A 27,143-nucleotide genomic window follows, 5' to 3' on the forward strand; every position below is an offset into this window, starting at 1 on the left:
GGGTAAAGTTGACAATTTTTCAAAAAGTGCTAAAAATGGGTATTTTTAGTCAATTTTTTCAAAAAAGTGTTTTCTCCAAACTCTTCTAAACTATGGTCATTAGAAAGAGCATATTCTAAACTATCTAGAAAAGTGGATTTGGTTTTGCAATGCAAGCATATAAGGCCCTAAAAAGTAGAGTCATCAAAGAAGCCCACTGGAAGTTTGAACACATTTTTCTGGCACTCAAACTATACCTGAAATCTTTTATTTTGCCTTGTACATGTTTATTAATGTCTAGGATAAATGAAATAAGAAGTCCAGATGAATAGGACCTAGCTTAAGTCCGAATAGTAAAAGAATAAAAATAGAAACAATGTTATTTCTTAACTGTCACCCCCCCCCCACCCCCCCCCCACCCCCCCCCCCTCTCTCTCTCTCTCTCTCTCTCTCTCTCCCTCTCCCTCTCCTCTCCCTCTCCCTCTCCCTCCTCCCTCTCACACACACACACACACAAAATTATTATTAAGATCGAATGTAAATCGTAAAATTTATTTGCATAATCATCTAATTACAGGGTTATTACAAATGATTGAAGCAATTTCACAGCTCTATAATAACTTTATTATTTGAGATATTTTCACAATGCTTAGCACACACATACAAAAACTCAAAAAGTTTTTTTAGGCATACACAAATGTTCGATATGTGCCCCTTTAGTGATTCGGCAGACATCAAGCCGATAATCAAGTTCCTCCCACACTCGGCGCAGCATGTCCCATCAATGAGTTCGAAAGCATCGTTGATGCAAGCTTGCAGTTCTGGCATGTTTCTTGGTAGAGGAGGTTTAAACACTGAATCTTTCACATAACCCCACAGAAAGAAATCACATGGGGTTAAGTCGGGAGAGCGTGGTGGCCATGACATGAATTGCTGATCATGATCTCCACCACGACCGATCCATCGGTTTTCCAATCTCCTGTTTAAGAAATGCCGAACTGGCATTCTGCTTTAGCCTTTTCCATAAGATTTTCCAAACCGTCGGCTGTGGTACGTTTAGCTCCCTCTTGCTTTATTTGTCGACTTCCGTCGGCTACACGTGAAACTTGCCAGCACGCGTTCAACCGTTTCTTCGCTCACTGCAGGCTGACCCGTTGATTTCCCCTTACAGAGGCATCCAGAAGCTTTAAACTGCGCATACCATCGCCGAATGGAGTTAGCAGTTGGTGGATCTTTGTTGAACTTCGTCCTGAAGTGTCGTTGCACTGTTATACGCTTTCTAGGCTCCTGTCACCATTTTGTCTCACTGCGCTCTAGAGCGCTCTGGCAGCAGCAACCTGAAGTGCGGCTTCAGCCAAACAAAACTTTATGAGTTTTTCTACGTATCTGTAGTGTGTCGTGACCATATGTCAATGAATGGAGCTACAGTGAATTTATGAAATCGCTTCAATCATTTGTAATAGCCCTGTATTAGTTGCCTGTTTAATGAACAACACCAGCTTATTGGTGGAAAAGAAGTGTATAAATGAGTTGCTACGGTCCATGGTGGCTTAACCACTGCTAGTTTCATTTCAGCTGAGAAAACCAGCACTCCCATTGCCATAGGGGCCACGCCCGATAGCTTAGCAACGACAGCCACGGGTGGGTTTCTTTACCACAGGATCCCAAGCCTGATAAGGGTTTCTTTACACAGGTTCCCAAGCCTGATAGTAAAATTATTTAAGTGCCCTGTGTAAAATTAGAAGGCACTCTTGGTTCCTTACATTGTTTCCTCTAACCTATTTCAATTTTTGATATGATGCATTAATTTTCTGATGAATGTCAGGAGGAATGGTGTATTGCTGGCCAGACAAATTTACTGTTGGAGCTGGAATAACTGCAATAATGTGGTGTTCCGGCACCCAGCACTTGTCACTTCTTGGTGGCCAATAAAATGAATTTGCTGGACCACGTGGCTGCATAAAGTTTATTAATGCATCCATTTGCTCTGTGGAGGTCTCACAGATATTCCCAATCCACCACACGTTTTCATAGATGCTTGCAACATATTGTCCTGGTTGGAGAGCAGACATTAATATGCCTCCTTCATTACTGTGACCCATTTTAGCTAGAAAAGATGAACAATCATTTGAAACTCTGCTGACCTGAATTGTTGTTTCATCAATAGGTAAAAAGTGATGATTTTCTCTAGTGCCTGCTACAGTTTGTCCAAGTTTAAACCTCTCTTCTTGTGACACAATATTTTTTTCAATTTCATCTTTACTGATGAAAACAAATTTAATTCCATTAATGTTTTCAGAGCAGAAGTGAAACAGATCTAGGGGAGTAAGAATTTGTCCATTAAGTGGTCATTGCAAGCTTGCTCTTGCTGCTAACCGCTTTGTTGTACCTCCAATCCCATCACAAGGTGATTTCCCGTGACTAGTACCAAAAAAATTCCATTTAGCTGTCATTCCAAAATCACTCTTATGATAGCATAAATTTAGGAAATTCTTGAAATTTTTATATTGAGCACTGGAGCCATCACTGAAATAATGAATGTGGGATATCTGTGCAAACCGTGCTTTTATATATTTGATGAGCTCCTTGATAAAAACATGAACTGTAATAGTGTCATGCCGCAAACAATCACTGATAATGCAAAAACTTACAGATTCTACTTTCTCATTTTGACGAAAGTAGATAACAAATGGATGGATTGTTGCTTGACTGTTGTCCCAGTGGAAGCCTTGCACAGCATCGTGAATGATAAAAGAATAATTTTCTCCAAAATCCATTAGGACAACAAGCTCTTCGTCTTTCAGATGACATTTAAGGCCTTTGAGATACAAGCTTTGATGCTTGGCAATGTAATGATGGCATGGCAGACTCCATATTTTATTTTTTACATCTTCAGTAAATTCATCCACTACCATTTGCTTCGTGTCCAGTGTGGCCCGATCAGTATTTATCCATTGCTTAAACACACTAACTTCCTGTGGCTCATGATCTTGGAAATAGCTGGCAATTTCAGGTGCTATAGCTTCGGGCCGAGGACACCTTTCACAGCGATGTAGCATGCACTGTTTAGAGTTCAAACTGCAAACTGCGTTGCTGAGAATCTCCTTATAATTTTTACGTATACCAGCTCCGCTAAGCATAAGCTTAACATTTTGGTTAATTGCACAGTCGCAAACTTTGCTTCAGAACGTTGGACCAACAACTCTTTTTTTCTCATCACTAAAATCCGCAAACCATTTTAAAGCAGCTTTTTTGGCAAAGAAAGTGACATGACACTTTGTTCCACTATCTCCTTGCCCAATTGAGCAGGAAGGTACGCTGTTCCCTTCTGAATCCATCTCTAATCAGTAACTAGAAAATGTATTTTGCCTCCAAGTGCAAATTATAATCTGCTTAAATTTCAGACAAATTGCTACTGATTGAAATTATACCCAATGTATAATACCAATGAAAAAATCTAATAAGACATATATGCTATAAAAGGCACAATCAAAACAATTTTTTTGTAAATTAGATTACAAACTTTGATGGTCTTACGAATCACTTAACAAGTCACACCCAGTCAAGAGAACCCACTCATTATGCTGCAAACACAGCACTGAAATACTGGTTGTTCAAACAAGGCTCACAATAATGAAACAATCTGATTGTTAAAGTAATTGTTGCCATTATATTTTCTATAAACAGTGCATCTTGTGAATTTTCTGTGTGAAACTAGTGGTTACGTATTTACCAAGGTAGTAGGCTACATTTAAGTGTGATTCAATACAAAATTAAAAATCTTAGATGTATAACCAACCAATTTCACGTTTCCCTAATAACTTTAAGACAAAAATTCACAGGTTACAACTCCTAGGTATTAAAATCTCTGCAATATTGATTGTAAAATTTACATCACTTGATGCATGATTCGAGCAAACCGATTCTTTTTTGGAAAAATGTTTTATACAACTGAATCCAGAAATTAGGTCTTCATTTTTAACTTGTAAATATTTACAATTTTGAGAAGAACAAAAAATATGAAGCTATTATTCATTGAATTCTTTATGATCTCTCTCTCTCTCTCTCTCTCTCTCTCTCTCTCTCTCTCTCTCTCTCTCTCTCTCTCTCTCTCTCTCTCTCTTTTATTAACAAATGAGAAGAATTTTATGCAGATGAACACTTGCGATAAAAGCAGAAGGGCTACTTCTCGTAGTTTTCAAATTTTTCTGACAGTCTCATTGCCTATTTACCAGATCTTTTTATTTCAATTACTCAAGGCACTAACAAACATTTATTAGGCATAATAAAATGTTTCAGGTATGATCTGAGTGCCAGAAAAATGTGTTCAAACTTCCAGTGCGCCTCTTTGATGATGCTACTTTTTAGGGCCTTATATGCTTGCATTGCAAAACCAAATCCACTTTTCTAGATAGTTTAGAATATGCTCTTTCTAATGACCATAGTTTAGAAGAGTTTGGAGAAAACACTTTTTTGAAAAAAATTGACTAAAAATACCCATTTTTAGCACTTTTTGAAAAATTGTCAACTTTACCCTAGATTTGTGAAATTATGGAAAGCAATAGGAGAATGAAATTTTAAATTCTAAGACCTTGTGTTGGTGAGTTATGGTGTGCAAAGTTTCATGTACATCCCACAATTACTTTTGGAGATATAAAAAACTAAAGTTCGCATTTTTTTTAAACAGCTATTTTTTCGCCCAACTTTGCTTCAAATTATCTATATTAAAATTGCTCAGAAATCCTTTTCTTAATATTTTCCTTTAAAGAGCTCTAAAAGTTGTATAAGATGGCCAAGTTTTGTTTCTTTCATGCAAATACTTACAGAGATATATCATCTCAAAGTTGCTGAAAATTCAAGGATGTACTATTGGAAGCTGTGCTATGGTCTTAAACAAGTGACTGTATTTCCGAAAGTATTGAATTTCTGAAACTGAAGCTTTAGCAGTGTTCATTGAGAACATGTGTGAATGTTCATACAAAATTTCATCAAAATCCATTATGGTCAGGTGGGAACATTTCTCGATATTAGACCACTTGGCACGGAATGGCCCAGATGGGAGTTATCTCTGCAACACATGCTTTGCTCCTGTAATTGTCCTGGCTTCAATCTCCAGTGAATCATTGTCCCCACATCCCCCACCTCCTACCATGTTCACGTCCCAGTCCAGTCCAGGAGTCGTGCATCATGTGCCAAGCCCATACAACTGCCACCCCTCCCTCCTGCATTTTCAGCCAGCAAACTGGTTGCGTTTAGCATATTCTTCTTTGTAGAAATGGAAACCTTAAGTTCATTACGCCTGAAGTCTATGCTAAAATATCTCATGTTGCATTTTTAGAGCATTATGGCGTAATTCTGCTCAGAAAATGTAGCTTCACAGTGTGCAGAGATCCTGTAATTAGTCTGATGGCCTTCTTTGCAATATAAGCTGTCCTTAATGTAACTAGTATTGATCCAGTCTAAAACCACACACCATAATGCTCTAAAAATGCAACATGAGATATTTTAGCATAGACTTCAGGCGTATAATTAATAAGATACTTCAAAACATAAAGTTCTCGTGCCATATTACCACTAATATATTTTACATTTGCCCCCATGTCAACTTAATGGTCTAAATATATATCCAACAACTTGACACAAGGGAGTTCGGTTTTTAAACTGAAAATCAACAAAGATGTTTTAGGTTAGTTTAGGAGAAAATCCATTCACTCTGAACCAGGATGTTGCTTGGGCTTTTGTATTATCAGCACAATTTTGTGGCTATTTAAATCATTTCTACAGTGAAGATAAGTTGTGTGAACTTCATATAATACTGTACACAACTCATTGGGATACCTACATTGATCTTACATTCATACTCTATAAATCACAGTGAAGTGCACGATGACAGATGATACTTCCCATTGTACTACAAGGGGATGTTAAAATGTAAGTTACACGTGTAATTCTCCATCAAGACCATTGCACAACAAGTGCTTCATTATCAGAAGACAGTACATGTTTTGGGCTCCCTGCAGACACATTTTATTGCAGTATGGTTGACAGGTGCATCACAGTGTGCAAATGAAATGGTGCAGCAACTGGAAACGTGCTCCTAAGTTGAAGTATATGTGACAGTACAATTCTTGTGGGTAAAATGTTTCAATTATAAACAGATTCACTATGAAATTTTGACAGTATATGGACCAAGCGCAATGTTGTGCCCAGTTGTAGTGAATGGTGGCTGCACAGATGTGCATGATGCCGATTGGGAAGGAAGATAATTGATATTGACCACAGACAACACTGTCCAGACAGTTAAGAAAATGATTGGCAGCAATTTCAGATTTTTCAAAGATCAGGACATTCGCATGGTGGTTCTCGATTGTCTCTATGCTCATGGAGTTGATATGTATCATCTAGGAACTGAATTACTGGTAGAACTTTCAAATTGTTGTTTATAGAGACTTGATGACTATGTTGAAAAATAGTGTTTGTATCTGTGTCACTTTGAAGTGTAGTGCAACATTCAATAAAAGTTACTTGTTCTGCCATAATAATATGTAACTTCCTTTTTAAATCCCCTTGTACATATCAACATTTCTCCACAGGAAGACTGACTGCTGAAATACATTTTTGCTCGCAATAATTTGTATACTCTTCTCTTCTCAGCCTTTACAAAAGTAAAACATAGAAGGCTGTAGTATATTCCTAGATTTATCTCTTAATAGTGGCTCTGAAACTTTCTAAGTTGAATTTTGCAAAATTAATGGTCTTTATCTTAAAATGTCTGCCGCCATTTCAGGTTTTCAGCATTTTCATGACACAGTTCTTGTGGCCATTCATGGTGCCTTCTTCTTTGTATTCCCCATCAAACCCATTTTGTATGGATATTAAACACTTGAACAATAGTCTAGGATGGGTTCCACAAGTGTTTTGTAAGCAATCCTCTTTGTAGACTGATTGCATTTTCCCAGTACCATACTGTACCAATGAAGTGACATTGATTATTTTCTACACTAGTTCTTCCTTTACGTACACACACAAGTTGCTTAGGCTTGAATCAAACAGCGGAAATGGCTTGTTGGAAAAATCGAAAAGATAAGGAAAAAACAGATTGCTCCTCACCCTAAAGAAGACACGTTGAGTTGTAGACAGGTGCAATGAAAAGACACTTACACATTAGCTTTCAGCCAAAGCCTTCATCTGAAGGGGAAACACATACATTTTAATTCACACAAGCAATCACACCTCTTGCATGCATGACCACCATCTCCAGCAGCCTGGGCCAGAATGAAAGTGTGCTTGCTTCTCTCTCTCTCTCTCTCTCTCTCTCTCTCTCTCTCTCTCTCTCTGTCTGTCTGTGTGTGTGTGTGTGTGTGTGTGTGTGTGTGTGTGTGTGGGCGCGCGCGCGCGTCTGCCCGTGTGTGTTTTTTCTTTTCTGACAAAGCTTTGGCCAAAAGCTAGTGTGTAAGCTTTTTGATTTGCTTGTCAGCAACACATTGTGTCATTTTTACAGGAAGTAGCAATCTATTTTTTTCTTATATCATTGCTTGGAGTTGTCTGGATATGATTGTGAGAGAATGATGTATATTTTTGTCAGTCTTGTTAGCTTCAGTTTGTTGGTGATACAGGCTAGTATTACATCTAGCCATGACTGCATTAGTTGTGTGGTTGCACTATTTGTTGTGGGGATCTGGTACTTTTAGAACTCTACATATTTGCGAATGAAGGTATGAACACCTTATTGTGCTTCTTGAGGTATTCATTCTTCGTCAACTTGTAGAACACCCTAATATTATGTGATCAATGGTCTCAGAGAGTACCACACAAAGTTGACATCAATCACCTGGAGTGATGATTTTTATTGTAACTTTTTCATAGTTCTTTGTCCTCCATCCCTGATCTTGCACTGTTACTGTTGTAGCTGACTCAGTTCTTATTCTTCCTCTTTTAAGCCAATGGTGCATCTGATCTGTCAATATTTAAATTCTCCATATGGATTAGGTACTGATCATGCAGAGATTTCTCCGTCCCGATTTGCATCAGCTTGGTATGGTTTCCATTTTAATGTTATTGTGCAGAAGTGAGCCAGTAATCAGTACCTTCTGCATTCTGTGAGAAGTATCTTGCAGCCTAATTAGTCTGTACAGTGATTCCTCTGTTTTAGTTTGCAATCTTGGATAGTATTATTTGACACATTAGTCATTCACTTGCAGGATCACATGCTTGACAAATCTCACTATGGCATAATAATGTTTTCCCTATATTTCATTGTCAACCTTGGGGTAAACTACTTACTGGTATGCCCCCAGAGATCCTGATACGAGGGACAGTCAAAAAGTTTGTAGCCCAAGATAATTACCATAATGTCTTGCTCTTAGGGAAGAAGGGACAGGTTACTTGGACTGCGCATTTAGGATGACTCAATTGTTGAGAAAACAAGATGTAACAAAGATGAAAGGATATATATTAGAGATAAGAACTATATCATTTCAACTCCCGAGATGACAGAAGCTGAGAACAAGAGCAATGATCAATTAAAGAGGAAGAAAATTGAAAAGTGGGATGTCAAGTGCAGTTAAGAACTAGGGAAAAGTGGTAAAGAAGAGATGGAAAAACAGAAAAGAGAGAGGATGCTGATGGAGGTGAAAAAACAAAGTAAAAACAGTCCTTCAATTATCTTTGGACTGAAACTGATACAGTGCATATCTTTGACTGTTAACTCTCTCTGATACATTCCTCTCCTTTTTTGTCTTCCTTCATCCTCTCATCCTCAAGTGACAGTTACCTATATCCCCCATGTCCTGTTCCCCTTTCCCTCTTGTACCCTCCCACTTCCTTCTTTTCCCCTTCCCCCCTGTCCTCCCCCCTCCCCTTTGCCCATTCTGATCTTCCTCAATCTATCCCTCTTTCCTTTGTGAAAAAGGAACTAATATTGTAGGAATCTAGTTGTTTTTTTCTACTTTTAAACATGGCTGACTTCCACTAGTACACCAGCTGACTAAGTTTCTCCAGAAGAATGGTTCAGCACACTGGCCATTCCTAAAAAAAGGGGGGGGGGGTGCAGTATGAACGATATTATTATGTTTGATGCCTGTTCTTTCGGCCATTCTGAAAGAACAGACACCGTTTTTTGATTCAACACCCATATACGTACATGACGTAAAAGAAAGTCGGATCACAGTCGCAATCAGGCATTGAAATAAATCAAATGGGGACAAGTGAAAATTTCTGCTGGATTATGACACAAATGCAGATTTCCTGCATTGCTCAAGATGTCACCTTCACTGCTTCAGCTATCCGAGCATGCTTTCCGTCCAACCCAAATTTTCAAACGTTGTTGCACATGCCACATGTAGCATTTACTGCCCATTATCCTCGTTGTTCACATCTTCACCTAATTCCTGCAAGCGTTCAGACATAGTTTGCATCTGCACTGAAGATTCATTATTCGGCATCAGGTACATACATATTGTTATATGTGTGGTGTCTGTTCTCCGCTCACGCCCTCCCCCTTCCACCTACTCACCAATTAGACCTTCATCTCGATCCTTGCTTCTCCATTTCTCTTACACATTAAAGAAATACATAATAACATGATTAAATGACTTAACACACATATAATGACTCTAAGAGGAAGTGAACATTTAAGAGCAAAAGAAAAACTGTCGTTAAAGTTGATAATACTACACAAAACAAGTGAGACATACTTAGCCAGAAAGGTACAAGCAGTAGTGACGCTTGAAATGCATAGTTCCTCAAAGTAATGTGGGACTAGCTGCAATCAAGAGTGCCAAATGAAAGACTACCTTAGAAACTTGCAAGCAGATAGCATTTCCAGCTTTGAGTGAAAACAAGGCATAAAATACTGGAAGTAAAATAAACGTCTTTGTACCAAACTGTTTTTCAATCTAGAAAACAATTCAGATTTTAAATATCTGTCATTACAGAACACTGGCGACGTTTTATATCAATAAAACACAATACAAGTGGTGACAAAAACACCCATTTTTTGTAGTTGAAAAGCCGGATTTGAAATACATTCAATCCTTACCTGTTATTTTATTTTATTTTATTTTTTTTCTTAAAGAAACTTTATGCTTTTATCACAGAAAGAACAGGCTGGTGTTAAAAGTTGTTGTAACAGAACTGATCATGATCATCTATCGGTGATCAGTGAAAATTATAAAAAGAAACGAGTGTCAGTTAACATCTTGTGCGGCATAGAGAGGAAGCATTTGATTCCATGACAATAAAATCTATGGTGGCATCACTTAGACTCAGGGAATAGAATGTGTGTTCTTCAGTTTGTTGAAGAATCTCCAAAACAAGGGTATGGTTTCCATTCAGTTACATCAAGAGAACAAAAAGTTCTGAATTGAGAAAGAAGTTGAGTAAAGTAACTCTGTTTCAACAAAACTATTTTCTACAGCCTTGAAAGTGGCTTTAAAATCGCTAACTGGGATGAAGATGGATTACACATAAACAAAACTCTCTGACCCACCTTAGGTTTGCAGATGGTATTGTTTTGCCTGCTTTGGACCCAGGATGGTGTAACTGAACACTGAAAGTATGCCATTAGATCTAATGTTTAATTATAGTAAGGTCTAAATTTAAAGAATTAGTATGAAAATAGTGGAATAGTAGAGGTAAATGAATAAGTAATAGGAACAAATGAATATGCATACTTAGGACAACTGAAATTAACACATGGATGTCTTGAAAATTTCTCGGGTATTCAACCGGGTAGCGTCGTCCAAAAGGCGCGATATTTCAGCAAGCCGACTTCTTGCCATCTTCAGGCATTCTTGGTGTCTGATGGATGCCGACTTTATATAATCTCTACCCCCTCTCCCGCAGCCTCCGTCGGGCACTTCCGAGCGGTCTGTGGCCAGTGGTGGGGGAAGGGCGGCGACGAGTGTTGGGGGAAGTGCGGCGTCCCGCAACAGACCATGGGCCACAGTCCTTCCGTGGCTACGGCCGCTTGTGGAACTCTGCTGTCGTGGTGACAATGCTTCTTCTTCCTCTTCTTCTTCTTCTTCTTCTTCTTCTTCTTCTTCTTCAGGTGTCCTGACAGGAGCGGATTTCCATGTAGACTGTTGTGTTTTAATCATACTCAGAGCTGGATCCCAGGCTTTGCTTAACTGGAAACCACAGTCTTTATTTATTAGTTCGTCATGCAGCCGGATCTCCACTGCCTCTTTGAGGAGACAATCCCAGAAGGTGTTAGATTGCTGTAACACCTTCTGGGATTGTCTCCTCAAAGAGGCAGTGGAGATCTGGCGGCATGACGAACTAATAAATAAAGACAGTGGTTTCCAGCTAAACAAAGCCTGGGATCCAGCTTTAAGTATGATTAAAACACAACGACAGTCTATATGGAAATCCACTCCTGTCAGGACACCTGAAGAAGAAGTAGGCATCCATCAGAGATCAATCAAACACCAAGAATGCCTGAAGATGGCAAGAAGTTGGCTTGCCGAAATATCGTGCCTTTTGGACGACACTACCCGTCTGAATACCTGAGAAATTTTCAAGATTTCTGTTCGCCGGGGAAACCTCAGATCACACAACATGTGGATGGACTTTGATAAAAAATAATCTCAGATGGAGAGAGGATAAGACAAAAGAAAGGAATTGAGGTGGTGTTAGTGACTGTTACACAGTTTAAATGTAAATGAGCAGACATTTAGTGAGATGAAATGATGGGGATGAGCTAAGGGGATTCTGTTTTGGATCCTTGTAATAAGAAAAGACATGAGGATGATTTAATGGAAAATTGATGAACAACTTCAAGATACAAGTGGGACAAACTTGGCTCCAAAAAGCTGAAAAGTGTGATGAAAGGAGAAGTCTGGAAGAGGCTATATATAGCAGTGAGTGATAAATGGTTGTTGTTGATGATGATGATGATGATGATGATGATGATGATGATGATGACCAAATAAATTTAACTGACTCTTTTTTATGTTAAATACAACACAATGCAGCATCACTACTGTTTGTATCTTTCTGGCTATTTGAAGACTCCAAAGAAAGTGTAATTCATGCATGAAGGATGTCACTTATGAAATCCTTCTTCTATCAGTCCTTGAAAATTGTTTGCCAGACTACAATCCTCGCTTTGTTCAATTGACAGAAGAAATAAAAAAGATTCAAATACAGAGAGTGTTATTGACAATGTTCCGAGTGCTGATGTTCCAAAATGATCTAAGCAATGGAAGCTCCAGGTAGGAATATCGACAATGTAGAAGGGAGGTTGCTACTTACCGTAAAGATGACATGCTAAAGTTGCAGACAGGCACAATTAAACAGTGTCTGTCTGCACTTAGCATGTGATCTTTATGGTAAGTAGCAATCTATATTTTCCTACATTGATGCCAAAATGATTTAAGATGCTTATTACTTCCTCCAACATATACTGGGTGGTTATAATTAAAGTGCAGCTACTCACAGAGGTCCAGTATGGGCTCTAATTATCATATGGCAGCAAAACTTTGTAGATGTTCTGATGCATTAATGTGGGACCGATTTACACTGGGAAAAATTAGTTCAGTTTTGACCAGGAGCAAATCTGGTGCTGTGAATACAAGAAAGATGTATAGAAATGTTTCCATATGTAACGGATTAGGAACAGGATGTGGGCAAAAAAGGTTAAACAAGTGAGAAAGATACAATGTTGATCTTATTATAGACTACACCTTACACAAATAGTTCAATATGATCTCTGGAGATGACAACAAGATGCTGTATAGCACCATATTTGCACCTGGTGGCCAAAATTAGAACTAATTTTTTCCATTGTAAATCAGTTCCACATCAGTGCATTAGGATATCTACCACGTTTCGCTGCCATACAATAATTATAACCCACACTGGGCCACTGTTAATAGCTGCACTTTAATTATAACCACCCAGTATCAGCTATAATCAGCATGGTGCTAAAATTAGAAAAATTCAGGCTCATACACAGGGGTACCAACAGTCTTTCTTCCTACATACCATCCCTGAATGGAATGAGAAAAGGGAAAATGAGACCAGTACACTATGCACCTCCTGCTACATGCAACATAGTGGCTTGTGCGATGCTGGTGTAAGTGTGGACTGAACCCTCAAGGACACTAAACATTATTTTATTTATACATCAGGTTCTGTGGTACCAATCAAGCCATAGCTACATGATACTGGAATGAATCAGTACATAGTGTACAGAATTTAGAAAATTTTTAACCTAAAGAATTAATGGAAGACAAAAAAAAATTGTAAGAGATTATACAAATAAATAACACATTCCAGAGGAAAGTTTTCAGCTACTGTGAAAAATTCCCATACAGAATAGACAACGTGCACCACAAGGAAACCTTTCAATTTGGATTTGAATGCCTGGCTTATCACTCAATTTTTCCTGTTTTGATGGAAACCTATTGAAAATGAAACCTACTAACTAGTCCACACTTTTCTGTACAGTGCTTAAAGAAGTGTTAGCCAAGTGCATACCCTTTATTCATCAAGTGTTGACAGTGAATGTTTCAGTTTCTTCTGAATGACTCAATATTGTGAGTAACAATCCCCATGATGGCATATGTGTAGAGGAATGGCAGAGTTAGAATTCCGAGCCAACAGAACAATGGCCAACACAAAGTTGGCAAATTGCACTGCAGATCAGCCTTATCACTCTTTCCTGAGCTAGATTTGTTTTTGCTGATTGCACAGTGTTGTCTCAAAATATAACACCATACGAGGTATTAGATTGAAGGTAAGCAAGTAAACAAATCTTGTAGACAGTGGAGATCATTCTTACAGTGAAGATATTAGCATTCAGTTTCTGCACAAGATCTTGAATGTGAAACTTCCCAGAAAGAACTCTACCCAGTGTGTCCTGAGAATATAAAATGGTAGATTTCACTGACTGACCAGCTTAAAAAACAATTTTTGTCTCATCTTTCATGTTTAGCAGCAGATCAGTATGTTTTCTCATTCCTAATCTAGTGCTCAATTTGCACATGTGTTAACCTGGCTTTCTGCTTCCTTGGAGCTCTGAAATATTCCTGTTGTAGAATGGTATCTCAGATTTCTTATTCTTGGTAGTTTTTCCAGTGATGTATCATGGCCAACAGCTTTCTCAACATGTAACATCACTTCCATCAGATACTTGTGCACAGAATTTTAGTAGTGCAACAAAATGAAGTTTTCTTTGTATGGTGAAGTTTGGAAACCAAACTATGGAGTTAGTGTGCTTTATCTGACAATTTGCTCAGGACCCCGTCTGAATCAATGTCTTCATGTCATTTGAGTGGCTGAGAGAACTCCTTCCCAACTCTCCCAAAGTGATATTATTTCATCTAATCTCCCCCCCCCCCCTTTCCAGTCTATGAAATTTCCTGATTCATCCTTACCTTGCATCTACTCCCAAACCCCAGCCACATCTCCCAACTCCTAGGCACATGGGCCACATCCCTGTGGATAAGACCCAGATAATAACCTGTGGTATGCAGTCATCTGGCACTTTGATACTTTTCCCATCATAGGTGTATCCTACCAATTAGAGATATGGCCAACTGTGACAGCAATCATGTCATAAACCTGCTCTGCCGTAACTTTTGCACAACCTTTTCTGTGATGTAATCAATAATCAGCTGTCCGCACACATGTATGGCCACCACCAAAATGTGGGTGGGAACACAGTTTACCATCCAGTGGCAAAACATGCCACCAAGTGCAGCATTCTAACCTTCAGTGGCTGTTTCACGACCTTTGTTGAGGGGAGCTGTTTGTGCAACATGTCCTTCAATCTTGCAATCCACCTACCCTCGATCTCGGCCAGTCCCCGACTCACACCAACTTCCATCCCTTTCCTTCTGTCACCCACTTAACCCTATCAGTGTATACTCACACTGTTCTCTACACAGTCTCCCTCTTCCTATGTTCCTTCAGTCCCCCATTCCACCCTCACCCAACACTCTCCTCCACGCTGTGTGCCACACGTGACCTTCCCCCATCTGTGCTGGTGTCACATTCGTGTGTGTGTGTGTGTGGTGTTTTCTGAGGCCTTTTCTCATCTTTGGAGAGTAAACCAATGAATTTCATTGATGCTCTTTTGAATTGTTCTTTGCTGTCACGTCCATAAACAAATCAATTCTCTCTGCCAGTTCAATTTTTATGTGCAGTCTATTTCACTTACTAAACAGTTTAACTTACCTATTTATGTAACTTGTTGGTGTTCCTAATAGCACAGTTTAACAATTGACTAAATTTCTCATACTGTGATCTTGTAACTTGATTTCCACTATCTTCTGCATAGTTTAATGTTGTATAAGCCTTGCATGTGATACTCTCATGATAGGTAAAGGTATGCACCACTAGTTTAGGTTTGCTCTGACTTGACTTCTCATAAGGAGGGTATAGGCAGGTAGGGAGCTACTGATCTTGAAGGGTTTGAGAGAAAAATCTAAAACTAAGTGACACCTGTGTGAGTATAGTGTCTGGTAAGTGTAATTCATGGTTAGTTTGAAAAATACTACTATTTTATATAGTTTGCATTATGGTGGTTTGAAATATTTCTCACACAATCCACTTTTTTTTTTTTGCTGCAGTTGTGGATTTTCTGTTCACTGCCAAAAGGACAAAGGGAACAATTGTGAACAAAAGGGTAAAAGTACAATTGCTACACAAAGAGGTACAACTTGCAGGAAAGAAATTGGAAGTAACAGTTAGTTGAGATTTACCGAGATAGACATTCTGCTCGTCTCGGCATTACTTAGTACATCTTAGCTTTGCTTGGTTTTTCTGCCTATTGCACAACATTTCATTTGGCAGTGTGTTGCAATACTTTCTTCTGGCATTTGGTGCAGCTTATTTTGGTGGGCACAACTTTCTTCAGTTCAGCAGAATTGTGGTGTAAAGACCATTTGTCCTTCAGTATTTCTTTGTGGTGTAAAGGAAGTCCCCAGGTCCAGTGGCTGTTTGCATGAAAAGAGGCAATCGAGCAATCTGTCGTCGCAGTCCTTCAAATATAAATGGGAATCACAGAGGAGCAGGATGAGAACTGTCAGTATCTATTATGTAGTAGCATAATTGATGGGTACCACAGATTTGCTTTAAAACAGCTTTACAACACCATGCAGAAAGAATTTGAAGAGAGAGATTTTGATGAAAGAGCTAAAATTTATAGTGATTGTTCTATACATCAGGAAGCACTTTGTGTTAAATATGCCGGCAGGGAACACGTGACTGAATAAGTAGTGCAAATAGTAAATTTTCTGGAGTAGCATGCATTGTTACATAGTCAGTTTCAACAGTTTTTGATAGAATTCAATGAAGAGTATGGAGATGTTATATATTACTGCAGAGTACAATGGTTAAGGCAAAGTACATGCCTGGAACGAGTTTTTGATTTAAGATCTGCTGTTATTGAATTTGTGAAGGAAAAAGGAAAGCAAGAGTGAAAATAAGAAGATCCAGAATGGATTGCAGACTGCCATCAGTAAGACATTGCAAGATGAGAAGCAACTTATTAATGATTTTACGAAAGTGTATCCATTTAAAAAGAAAATTGCATTGCAGGAGTTGCACCTTCTGACAAGGAACACATTCCATTTCCCTAAGCTCACTGGCATTAAAGAAAATATGAGTTTTGAACACACTATTGTGGTATTTCACGAATAGGTGCCTAAATGTTTGAGGACAGTACCAATCTTCCATCTGTTTTTGATTATTTTTTGAGGCTGTTGTCATTTCAGTTGAAAGCACTAAAGATGGAACTGTTCGATCAGCAATGTAATTCTCATTTAAAAGACAAATTCATTTTTGTTAAACCATTCAGGAGCACTACATTGTTTTCCTTCGGAAGAGTTTCCATGTCTTCATACTGATGTTGCAGAAATGATATCAATGTTTTCATCAACATATGGGCATGAAAGACTTTTTTCAGACATGAAACTAAATGAGTCACAATTACATGGCAACCTGAGTGCAGAAATCTGTGAAACTGCCTGCATCTCTCTGTATACCGACAGTTTGTATCAGTTATAAATTTTATTATGTATTCAGCACACCAAAAATTCTTCTTCTTCCGTGTCCGGATGCACCAATTATATCTTCCCTTCCCAGTAATTAGCAACGTAGATTGCTTTGTCATTGACTTTCAAAATATCATCTTTAGTGCATGTTATAGACAAATCTGGGCAGATCAGTAGGTGGTCCAAGTCCTGTATTGCTCCGCATTCACACCTGTCGCCATCACTGTAACCCCATTTAAATAGGTTTGATTTGCACCCAGTTACTCCAGTGCGCAGCCGGTTTAATGACCTCCAAGTTGTAAAAGGTAGTTGAAATCCTGCAGATCCCTCCTCAAGTAGTTCCATTGTGGAGTGTGGCACCATTTCTTCCCAAAGAGATAGCCGCCTTGCGGCGGGCTTGGTGGCGAGCTCTTCAGTAGTTTCAATGAAACTCCTGCGGGATTTCAGCCGGACACGTTGTTTTCGGTGCGTATGCATAGGGTGTCGAGGATCATTCTTTTGTTTTGATCTTTCGATCTCGGCGGCTACTTGTCTGCGGATAGTGGGTGGTGCTATGCCTATGATGGGGTAAATGATGTCTGTGGGAGTTGGTTTGAGGCATCCTGTGGCAATACGTACAGTTTCGTTTACGGCGACATCAACTTGCTTAGTGTGAGCAGAGTTCCTCCAAACTGGCGCCGCATATTCCGCTGCTGAGATACTCAGCACCAGACCCGTGGTGCGCAAAACATGTGGTTGAGCTCCCCACGATGAACCTGTTAGCTTCCGCAGTATGTTGTTCCTGGCACAGACCTTTTTTTTAGTGTTGTGACAGTGCTGCTTAAAAGTAAGTGCTCTGTCCAATGTTACTCCCAGGTATTTTGGGCTGTTTGTATGTTTCAGCTCTTCCCCTTGCCACATGACTCGGAGTTTCCGTTTAGCTTGTTTGTTCCTAAGATGGAAGGCGGATACTTGAGATTTACTAGGGTTTGGTTTGAGATTTGCCGTCGTAATAGGTAGCAAGTTCTGTTAAGGCTCCTGTGAGATTCTCCTCCACTTGTTCAAAGGTTTTATCCTGTGTGGCCACTGCTGCATCATCAGCATATATGAACATTCGGAACACCAAAAATAAACAAACAATACTAAAAATTTGTTTTGTTTGTGATCAGTGTTGTTGAGGAATATGAAATATGAAACAAAATCATACAACAGAAAATCCAGGATGGAATATTGAAAATTTTATGAAAGGGGTAAAGTGCTGCTCACCACATAGTGAAGGTGATGTGCAGCAGGCAGGCACAACAAAAAGCATGCTAAACAAGGGCCAAAAGGCCTCCTTCTGAAGTAAACAAAACACACACACACACACACACACACACACACACACACACACACACGAGAGATCACTGTCTCTGGCTGCCAAAGCCGCATTGGCCTCGATAGCCAGACACAGTTGTCATGTGTGTGGAGGAGTTGTGTTTGCGTGACTGTATGTGTGCGCCAAGGGGGGGGGGGGGGTTGGCTACTTCAGAACAAGGCCTTTTGGCCTAAAGATTACTTTTTTAACAGTCTTTCTGTTGTGCCTGTTTGCAACTCAACATACCTGCTACATGTTGAGTAACAATTTATCCTTTTCAATTTTGATTATTTTCATTGTTATCTTTATCAATAATTTTATTAATAATTGATTGCTTTGTTGTTATAATTCATCCTTTTCAAAATATGAACTAAAGCTGCATGTGATACTTTTGCAGTTCCTTTCCCCCCTTTCTGTTCAGATAGTGTGGGGGGTGGGGAGGGGGGTGGAAGTGTGCAGTCATGTGAAAGAGATTGGCACATATGCATGAGCACTGCACGTGAGCAGAGTTCTAGGCCATCCTTGCCCTGAAGCTAGTCCCTATCACTTGGCACTGAAAGCTCTGGATTTGTGTTACGGTTATAAAAATTACCCAAGTGATGGAAACCAATTATCAGATTCCTGCTGCTATGGAACATAAGTTTAAAATCAGGTTTTAGGGTGTTGATTCTGTAGATAGTTTCTCTGTGTACTACTACTACTACTACTACTACTACTACTACTTATTATTATTATTATTATTATTATTATTATTATTAGTAGTAGTAGTAGTACTATTAAACAATGGAAAAGCCAGGATGGAATGTAACAATATTATGAGAAGGGAAGTTACTACTCACCGTCTAGCACAGATGCTGAGCTGCAGACAGGCACAACAAAAAAAACTGTCACAATTAAAGCTTTCGGCCACTAAGGTCTTTGCCAACACTAGACACTCATACAGTGCACATGAGTGCGCCCCCCTCCCCCCAACACAAACACACACACACACACAAACGCAGCTCAAACAAACAACTGCAGTCTCATGCAACTGAAACCACACTTTGAGCAGCAGCACCAGTGCATGATGGGAGTGGCAACTGGGTGGGGGAAGGAGGAGGCTGGGGTGGGTAGGGTGGGGGTGGTGAAAAGTGAAGTGCTGCAGGTCAGACGGCGGGCAGGGGAGAGGTGGGGAGGGGGATAGTGGAAAAAGAGAGAAATGAAAAGAATGAGTGTGCTGGTGGAATGATTGCTGTGTATGGCTGGACTGGGAAAAGGGTAGGGGCTAGATGGTGAGGACAGTGACTAACAAAGGTTGAGGCCAGGAGGATTATGGGAATGAAGGATCTATTGCAGGGAAAATTCCCACCTGTTGGTGGGAAGGATCTGTATGGCACAGGCTGTTAAGCAGTCTTTGAGATGAAGGATACCATGTTTGGCAGTGTGTTCAGCAACAGGGTGGTCCAATTGTTTCTTGGTCACACTTTGTCAGTGGCCATTCATACAGACAGATGGCTTGTTGGTTGTCATGCCTACATAGAATGCAGCACAGTGGTTGCTTCACCTGGTCCTACTCAACCCAACAAGGCACCTTGCGAGATGTTGACCTCCACCTCAAAGATGGCTACTACAGTACCTCCGTCCTCTCATTGTGCCCTGAAATGAGAAAAGTCCTGCCCACTATCCGTCCCACCCGTTTCACAGTGGTATTTCGCTGTCCACCAAACTTACACAACATACTCGTCCATCCTTACACAACCCCTCCTCCCAATCCCTTACCTCATGGCCCATACCCCTGTAATAAACATAGATGGAAGACCTGTCCCATACATCCTCCCACCACCACCTACTCCAGTCTGGTCATGAACATCACCTATCCCATCAAATGCAGGGCCACCTGTGAAACCAGACACGTGGTCTACAAGCTAAGTTGCAACCACTGTGCTGCTTTCTGTGTAGGCATGACAACCAACAAGCTGTCTGTCCGCCTGAATGGCCACCGACAAACTCTGGTCAAGAAACAAGTAGTCCAACCTGTTGCTGAACATGCTGGAAAACATGATATCCTTCATTTCAATGGCTGCTTCACAGCCTGTGCCATATGGATCCTCCCCACCAACACCAGCTTTTCTGAATTGCGCAGGTGGGAACTTTCCCTGCAATACATCCTGTGTTCTCGTAACCCTCCTGGCTTCAACCTTCGTTATTCACTGTCCTCACCCATCCAGCCCCTTCCCTGCTCCCATTCCAGCCATACACAGCTATCATTCCACCACCACACCCAGTCTTTTTATTTCTCTACTTTTCTGTTACCCCCCCCCCCCACCTCCCCACCTCTCCCCTGCCCTCCATTTGACCTGCAGCACGTGACTCGCAGTGTGGTTTCAGTTGCCTGAGACTGCAGTCGTGTGTGAGAGTTGCGTTTGTGTGTGTGTGTGTGTGTGTGTGTGTGTGTGTGTGTGTGTCTGCTGTTGACAAAGAACTTAATGGCCAAAAGCTTTAATTGTGAGAGTCTTTTTGTTGTGCTTATCCGCGACTCGGCATCTCCACTATATTATTAGTATTGTTGTTATTAAATTTGTTATTCACATTTTGATATTTATTAAAACAGTTCTCTAAAAGTTGAGCCTGCAAGTTACTGTTAGTGAATTGGAATTGAATGTTATTTAGCTTTAGTCTTGTTTTTCTTCTTATCCTCACAAAACTACTTCCCACTAAGTGTCTCTTGTGATTTGCTACAAGGTACCAGTACCCTCCACCACACACTGCAGGGTGGCTTGTGGAGTATTTATGTAGATGTAGATACTCATAACAACAATTGTTCCCATACTCCACCATGCTTACCGAGAATGTGAAGCAATGATATGAATATAAAATTCTGTTTTACTGTTTCAGCTTTTCAGCAAATAAAATATGCTCACACATTCTGAATGGTTCTAAATTGTGTGTGTTCTGCCAATGATGGGACTGGAGTCAGTGATAATTACTGTGAGGAGGGGATAATGTGGATCTTCTCTCTTGCACTGTCAACAGTGTTATCGTAGATAGGCAAGGCAGCTCACTTCCAGAGCTGCAGATTGCTTATCTTGTGGAATGTTGTGGATATTTACATTTTCACACTGATGCAGTGACTGATAGGTGTCACTGGCAGTGAGCCTATGGTACCTTGCCTGGATTCAGCTGGAGAATAGGGGGTAATCACATTGCAGAATGTGGCCAGGTCAGGTTCCTAACCACACTGTGGACACTAATAAAGTACATTAAAGTTACAAACATTTTTATCAAATTGGTGAACTAGTATGGGAGCAGTTGTTGTTATGAGTATCTACATCTAAATACATACTCCACAAACCACCATATGGTGCATGGTGGGGGGTACTTTGTACCACTACTAGTATCTTGTAACAAATCTAGCAGCCTGCCCCTGAATTGCTTACATGCCTTACTTTAATCTGACCTGGTATGGATCTCAAACACTTGAACATTACTCAGCAATGAGTCACACTAGTGTTGTATATGCAGTCTGCTTTTTAGATGAACCATATTTTCCTAAAATTCTCCCAATAAACCGAAGTCAGCCATTTGCCCTCCCAGCGACAGTCCTTACATGCTCATTCCATTTCATATTGATTTGCAATGTTATGCCTAGTAATTTCCATGTTAGGCCTAGTGATTTCCTTCCTTGTTCCACACACAAATAGAGCAAGGGAAAGATGACCATCTATATGTCTCGATATGAGCCCTAATTTCATTTACCATTGTGGTCCTTATGTGAAATGTACATTGATGTCAGTACAATCGTTCTGCAGTCAGCTTCAAATGCCAGTTCTCTAAATTTTCTCAGTAGTTTTCTGGAAAAAGAACGTCATCTTTCCTTAGGGAGTCCCCATTTGAGTTCATGAAGGATCTCTCTAACTCTCGCATGATTATCGAATCTACTGGTAACTAATCTAGCAGTGTGCTTCTGAATTGCTTCAATGTCCTCCTTTAATACAACCTGGTGGGGATCCCAAGCACTTTAGCAGTGCTCAAGAATTAATTACACTAGTGTTCCATATGTGGTCTCCTTTCAGATGAACCACACTTTCCTAATATTTGCCCAATGAACTGAAGTCAACCATTCACCTTCCTACTAATGTCCTTATATGCTCGTTTCATGTTATATCACTTCAAAACGTTATGCCTAGATATTTAATCAGCATAACAGTGTCAAGCAGCACACTACTGATAATGTATTTGAACATTGTGGGATTGTTTTTCCTACTCATATACATTAACTTACATTTATTTATTTATTTATTTATTTATTTATTTATTTTTATTTAGAGCAAGTTACTTAAGCTTGGAAGCAATTGAGTTAAAGGGTAAAACCTTTGTGTACCAGGTGACTTTCTATCTGGTTTGGATAAGAGAAAACTAAATGTTATTGTGTAAACCACAATACACGAAAATCTATGTTTACAGTTTCTTAGCTTTACAAGAAGGTGCTTGTGGCATCTGGCCAGTTCAGGAATGAGTAAGCGTTAGACCATATGCATGTTATTAGGGCACATAAACTGATCAAATCGGCAATATACACACTAAAAATTGGAGCTCATTTCTTCTCATGTCATATATTTGATTTTATTTTGTTGCTGTAGCATGCTCCTTGTCAGACTGACACATTTTGTCGAGGAAACTTTTTCTTTTAAAAAAAAAAGATTATTGAGGGGAGCAGTTTCACTGTGCTCCACACCTGTTCAGATTCATATGTCCTTTGTCCCTTTCAGTGACAGTTTCAAAAGTTTCTAAAATTGAATTTTTTTAAATTTAAATATAACAATATTATGAAAAGGAAAGTTCGTACTCACCATATAGTGGAGGTGCTGACTCGTAGATAGGCACAACAAAAAGACTGTCACAAATAAATTTTGGCCAGCAAGGCCTTCGTCAAAAATAATTGACAGACACACACACACATACAGTCATGCAAATGCAACTCACACACACCTGACTGCAGTCTTAGGCAACTGAAGCCACACTGCGAACAGCAGCACCAGTGCATGATGGGAGTGGCAAGTGGGTGGGAGTAAGGAGGAGATTGAGGCGGAGAGGGGGAGGGATAGCAGGGTGTAGGGGTGGCGGACAGTGAAGTGCCGTTGGGGAGTGCGCAGGGACGAGATGGAGAGAGGGTAGGGCAGCTATGTGCAGTTGGGTCTCTCTCTCTCTCTCTCTCTCTCTCTCTCTCTCTCTCTCTCTCTCTCTCTCTCTCTCCCCCCCCCCTCCCTCCCCCCTCCCCCCCCTCCCCCCCAGCAATCTATTTTTGATGAAGGCCCTACTGGATAAAAGCTTCATTTGTGACAGTCTTTGTTGTGCCTATCTGCAACTGAGCATCTGCACTATGTGGTGAATAGCAACTTTCCTTTTCATAATATTGTTACATTCCATCCTGGATTTTCAATTGTTTGATTTAATTTAAATATGTGTGAGTTGCACTGGAGTTGTTACTACTTTTGGAGTGGATACAGCGAAACTCCTCTTCCGTATCTTCATTTTGGAATAAATTCATATTTGAAATTAAATCTCTCTTCTCATGTTAAAATATATATTTATTACATTCCTTTTCCTTTATATTGTTTTGTTAATCTTCTAGGAAACACACGATGGCACAGAAGTGTACGCGACAGTGAAAGTTATAAATGCAGATGAAGGCGATGCGTTACAGTTTGAAGTATGTGAGGTTGAAATCATCAGCTCACAACAGTCAGAAGCCGTGGCCAGGGACAGCAGGTGCTTCCCTCTTTCTGAAACACAGACTCAGTACTCTGGCTCAGAAGATGAGATGCCAAAAATTGCACAAGAAGCTGTTCTACATTTAAATGGGCTATCTCAATCAAAGTTTGCTTATAATCTTCACGACATCATGAGAGCGGAGAAAATGGTATTATTTAAATGCACAGCTTTGACCGTATTTTATTAGCTGCAAAATAATGTGTGTAGGGAACTGAAATAATTAACACAGTTTACATACAAACATGTTTTATAAGCTGCTTCCGTGACTGTAAGTTTAAACTGAAAATAAACAAACACAACCTTCACAATCACTAAACCTTAATTCTACAGTTAGGTGAGAGTTGTGTTTTTTACATCAGCAGCATTGCTTCAAGGAAAGTAAGGAGCTATAATTTCTAGAAATGTGCTAAAATTATAGCTTTGATTGAATTTGATAATAATTAAAATGTGTGTCAACACATGTAGGGCTGTGCATCATTTTCCTTGGGAGGAAATACACATAACTCCAGGCATGTAAAACCAATTCTAAATGTGTTTCATTTTCCCCATCCATGAAACAAGGGATGTCAAAGTTAGAATTTTAACATATTTCTAGAAATTTTAAGATTGTTGCTTTCCTGGGAACAGTGCTTTTGAGCTAAGAACCAAAACTGTTACCTGACAATGAAGTTAAGCCTCCAAAGTGTACCATAGTAGTAGAATTAAAGTATAGTGACTGGATATCTAGTGTTTGTTTATTTTTAGTTTCCTTATAATTAAATCAGTGTTTCCTGTTGTATTATGATGCAGAGTCTTTTGCAAGAAATGTCCTTGCAAGGAAGGCAAAAGCTTTCAAATAATTTCTATTTATATTGTAAGTTCAGTGACACAAATACATATAAAATGATTTTTTGAAAAATTTGTAAATTATTTTATCTTGTTGTGTAATATTTTGGTTCTGGCCTTATTAATTTTCAGGTGACACCTGGATCACAGGGATCTTTGATAAATCTTCAGCTTAAGGTAGCACCTTCACTGTGTCTCAAATTGCTCTCATTTCCTCTTAATAAAACATGTCCAGAAAATGAAGACTTAACAAATATGATTTGCAATTTGACACATTGGAATCGGCCTTGGAAAGGAGATGTGATCTACTCATCTCCTGAATGCCGTGTGGATGTAGAGGAGAGTGCAGCACTACAGTCATTTGATGTACGTATTAAACAGATTTTCATCCATTACATGAGGTAGTGACTATTGTTACATCAGTCCTCTAAAGGTTGACACCATAAGTTATTGATAATGAATAAGAATTGAAACAAGGATTCACAATGGAAAGAATATGAAAGGTCCTTTGTGAATGGAGAAATAATTCCAATATTTATTTTATTTTATTAAGACCTCAGTCTTTATTTTCCTTAATGCTGCACATAAAAACAGGATTTCCCAGTAATCATACCTCAGTTTCTGTTGACGATAAGAGCGTAGGGTCATGTGTTTTGTATAGCACTTGGGTATATACAGTTCTGAGAGAGAGAGAGAGAGAGAGAGAGAGAGAGAGATAGGTTCAAAGTTACACTACTTGTACACGTAAAATATGCATGTACAATCTGGTGTGAGGCAAAAACATAGTTCATACAGTGACATAGCACAAAGAAATTTGCTGTAAAGTGTCTCCATTGTCATCAGGAAACCCAGTGGTGGTGTACTGAAGCACATCCAAAATTTTTGTGCTTATAAAATCTGGTCTGAGGTGTAAAATCAGTTCTGCGTTATTTCCGTTCACCTAAATAAACTACCTAAATTTTACTGACAATACATTTCTTTTCATATGAGTTACTCCTCTTACTGCAGTGTGGAAAAGAAGGGAAACAACGGAAAAATGCTTCTATTGGAGCACAAAAAAATGTGTATATGTTCCTGTTTATTCAAGTGGCATGAGAACATATTTGTGCTTTTTTATGCTGAGAGAGAAGGAAACACTGGTAATGGCAAGGCAAGGAGACGGAAAAGTAATAAATACTGGAAGATAGTAGGCGGTGATTGTGTTATTTTTAAAAAAAAAAAAACGAGGGAGACAGCGGTAGTGGAACATAGTTGACAGTGACAAAACAGAGCTAGGAAAAGAGTGGAGACAGTGCAAGGGGGGAAAGAACAAAGAGGAGGAGAAAATGCATGAGAACCAGTAATAGTGAGAGACGTTCTTTGACAATAACAATGAGAAAGATCGAGATAGTGACAGTGAGAAGAGAGTGCAGCAGTGGGAAGGAAAGGAAAAGATAGTAACAGTAAGAGACAGCAAGAGTGAGACAGTCACAATGAGAGGAAACTGGTAATAGGACAGAATGAAAGGGTCCGTGGCTGTGACACAGGAGACAACGACAGAGAGACACATAGAGATAATGACAATGAGTTGGGCTGATTGAATGAGTGAGAAAAGGCAACTGGGAGTAGATAGATATGAGCTACTTACAGTGGTGGACTTGTAGATGTGAGTGAGTTTCAGTTCGAGGAGCTTGCAGGAGTCTTAGTTGAATTTGCATGTTAAAAAAAGGGTGAATATGTTCGCATCCCAAAAATTTTGCGAAGGTTTTTAAAGATGCTGAGGAAGGCAGAATGAGGCAGCTGGTACCCCGCTTTTCAGTCAGAGTCTTTGAAATAAACAAGAACATATTGGCATTTTCTTGTGCTCTGATAGGAGCATTTTTCCACTCGTGGGTAATTTTTTTTGTCTCCATGTAACAATTGCACCCACCACCCTCTACATCTATGTAGATGTATCAATCAGCTACTTTGACAAGGCCATGACTTCCTAAAATCGTGCACTGAAATGAGATCCATTCTGTCTGAGTGTTTGCTCACCACTCCTAGAATAGCTTTTTGTCACCCTCCCAATCTCCGCAATATCCGTGTCGGACCCTATGCTCCTTCTGCACCCATCTCCCCATCCTATGGCTTCTACCTGTGACCATCCCCCCATTGCAAGACTTGCCCTATGCACCCTCCTACCACCACTAATTCCTGCCCTGTAACTGCCAAAACATATACTATCAAAGGGAGAGCCACCAGTGAAATGGCACACGTCCCGTACCAAC

At 39.7% G+C, this 27,143-nt stretch overlaps 1 protein-coding gene across 2 annotated transcripts in view; it reads left to right on the forward strand.

Moving 5' to 3' along the window:
• LOC126187817 (uncharacterized) overlaps positions 1-27,143 on the forward strand; it is a 256,419-nt gene that overhangs the window by 3,132 nt on the left and 226,144 nt on the right. For both annotated transcript variants that reach the window (XM_049929105.1, XM_049929104.1), the window contains exons 3-4: positions 23,930-24,217; positions 25,027-25,260. In XM_049929105.1, the coding sequence (XP_049785062.1) occupies positions 23,930-24,217; positions 25,027-25,260 (522 nt within the window). The remainder of the gene's footprint in view (positions 1-23,929; positions 24,218-25,026; positions 25,261-27,143) is intronic.

Source organism: Schistocerca cancellata, chromosome 5 (assembly GCF_023864275.1).
Source record: "Schistocerca cancellata isolate TAMUIC-IGC-003103 chromosome 5, iqSchCanc2.1, whole genome shotgun sequence".
In the NCBI taxonomy this organism is placed as follows: Eukaryota; Metazoa; Arthropoda; class Insecta; order Orthoptera; family Acrididae; genus Schistocerca; species Schistocerca cancellata.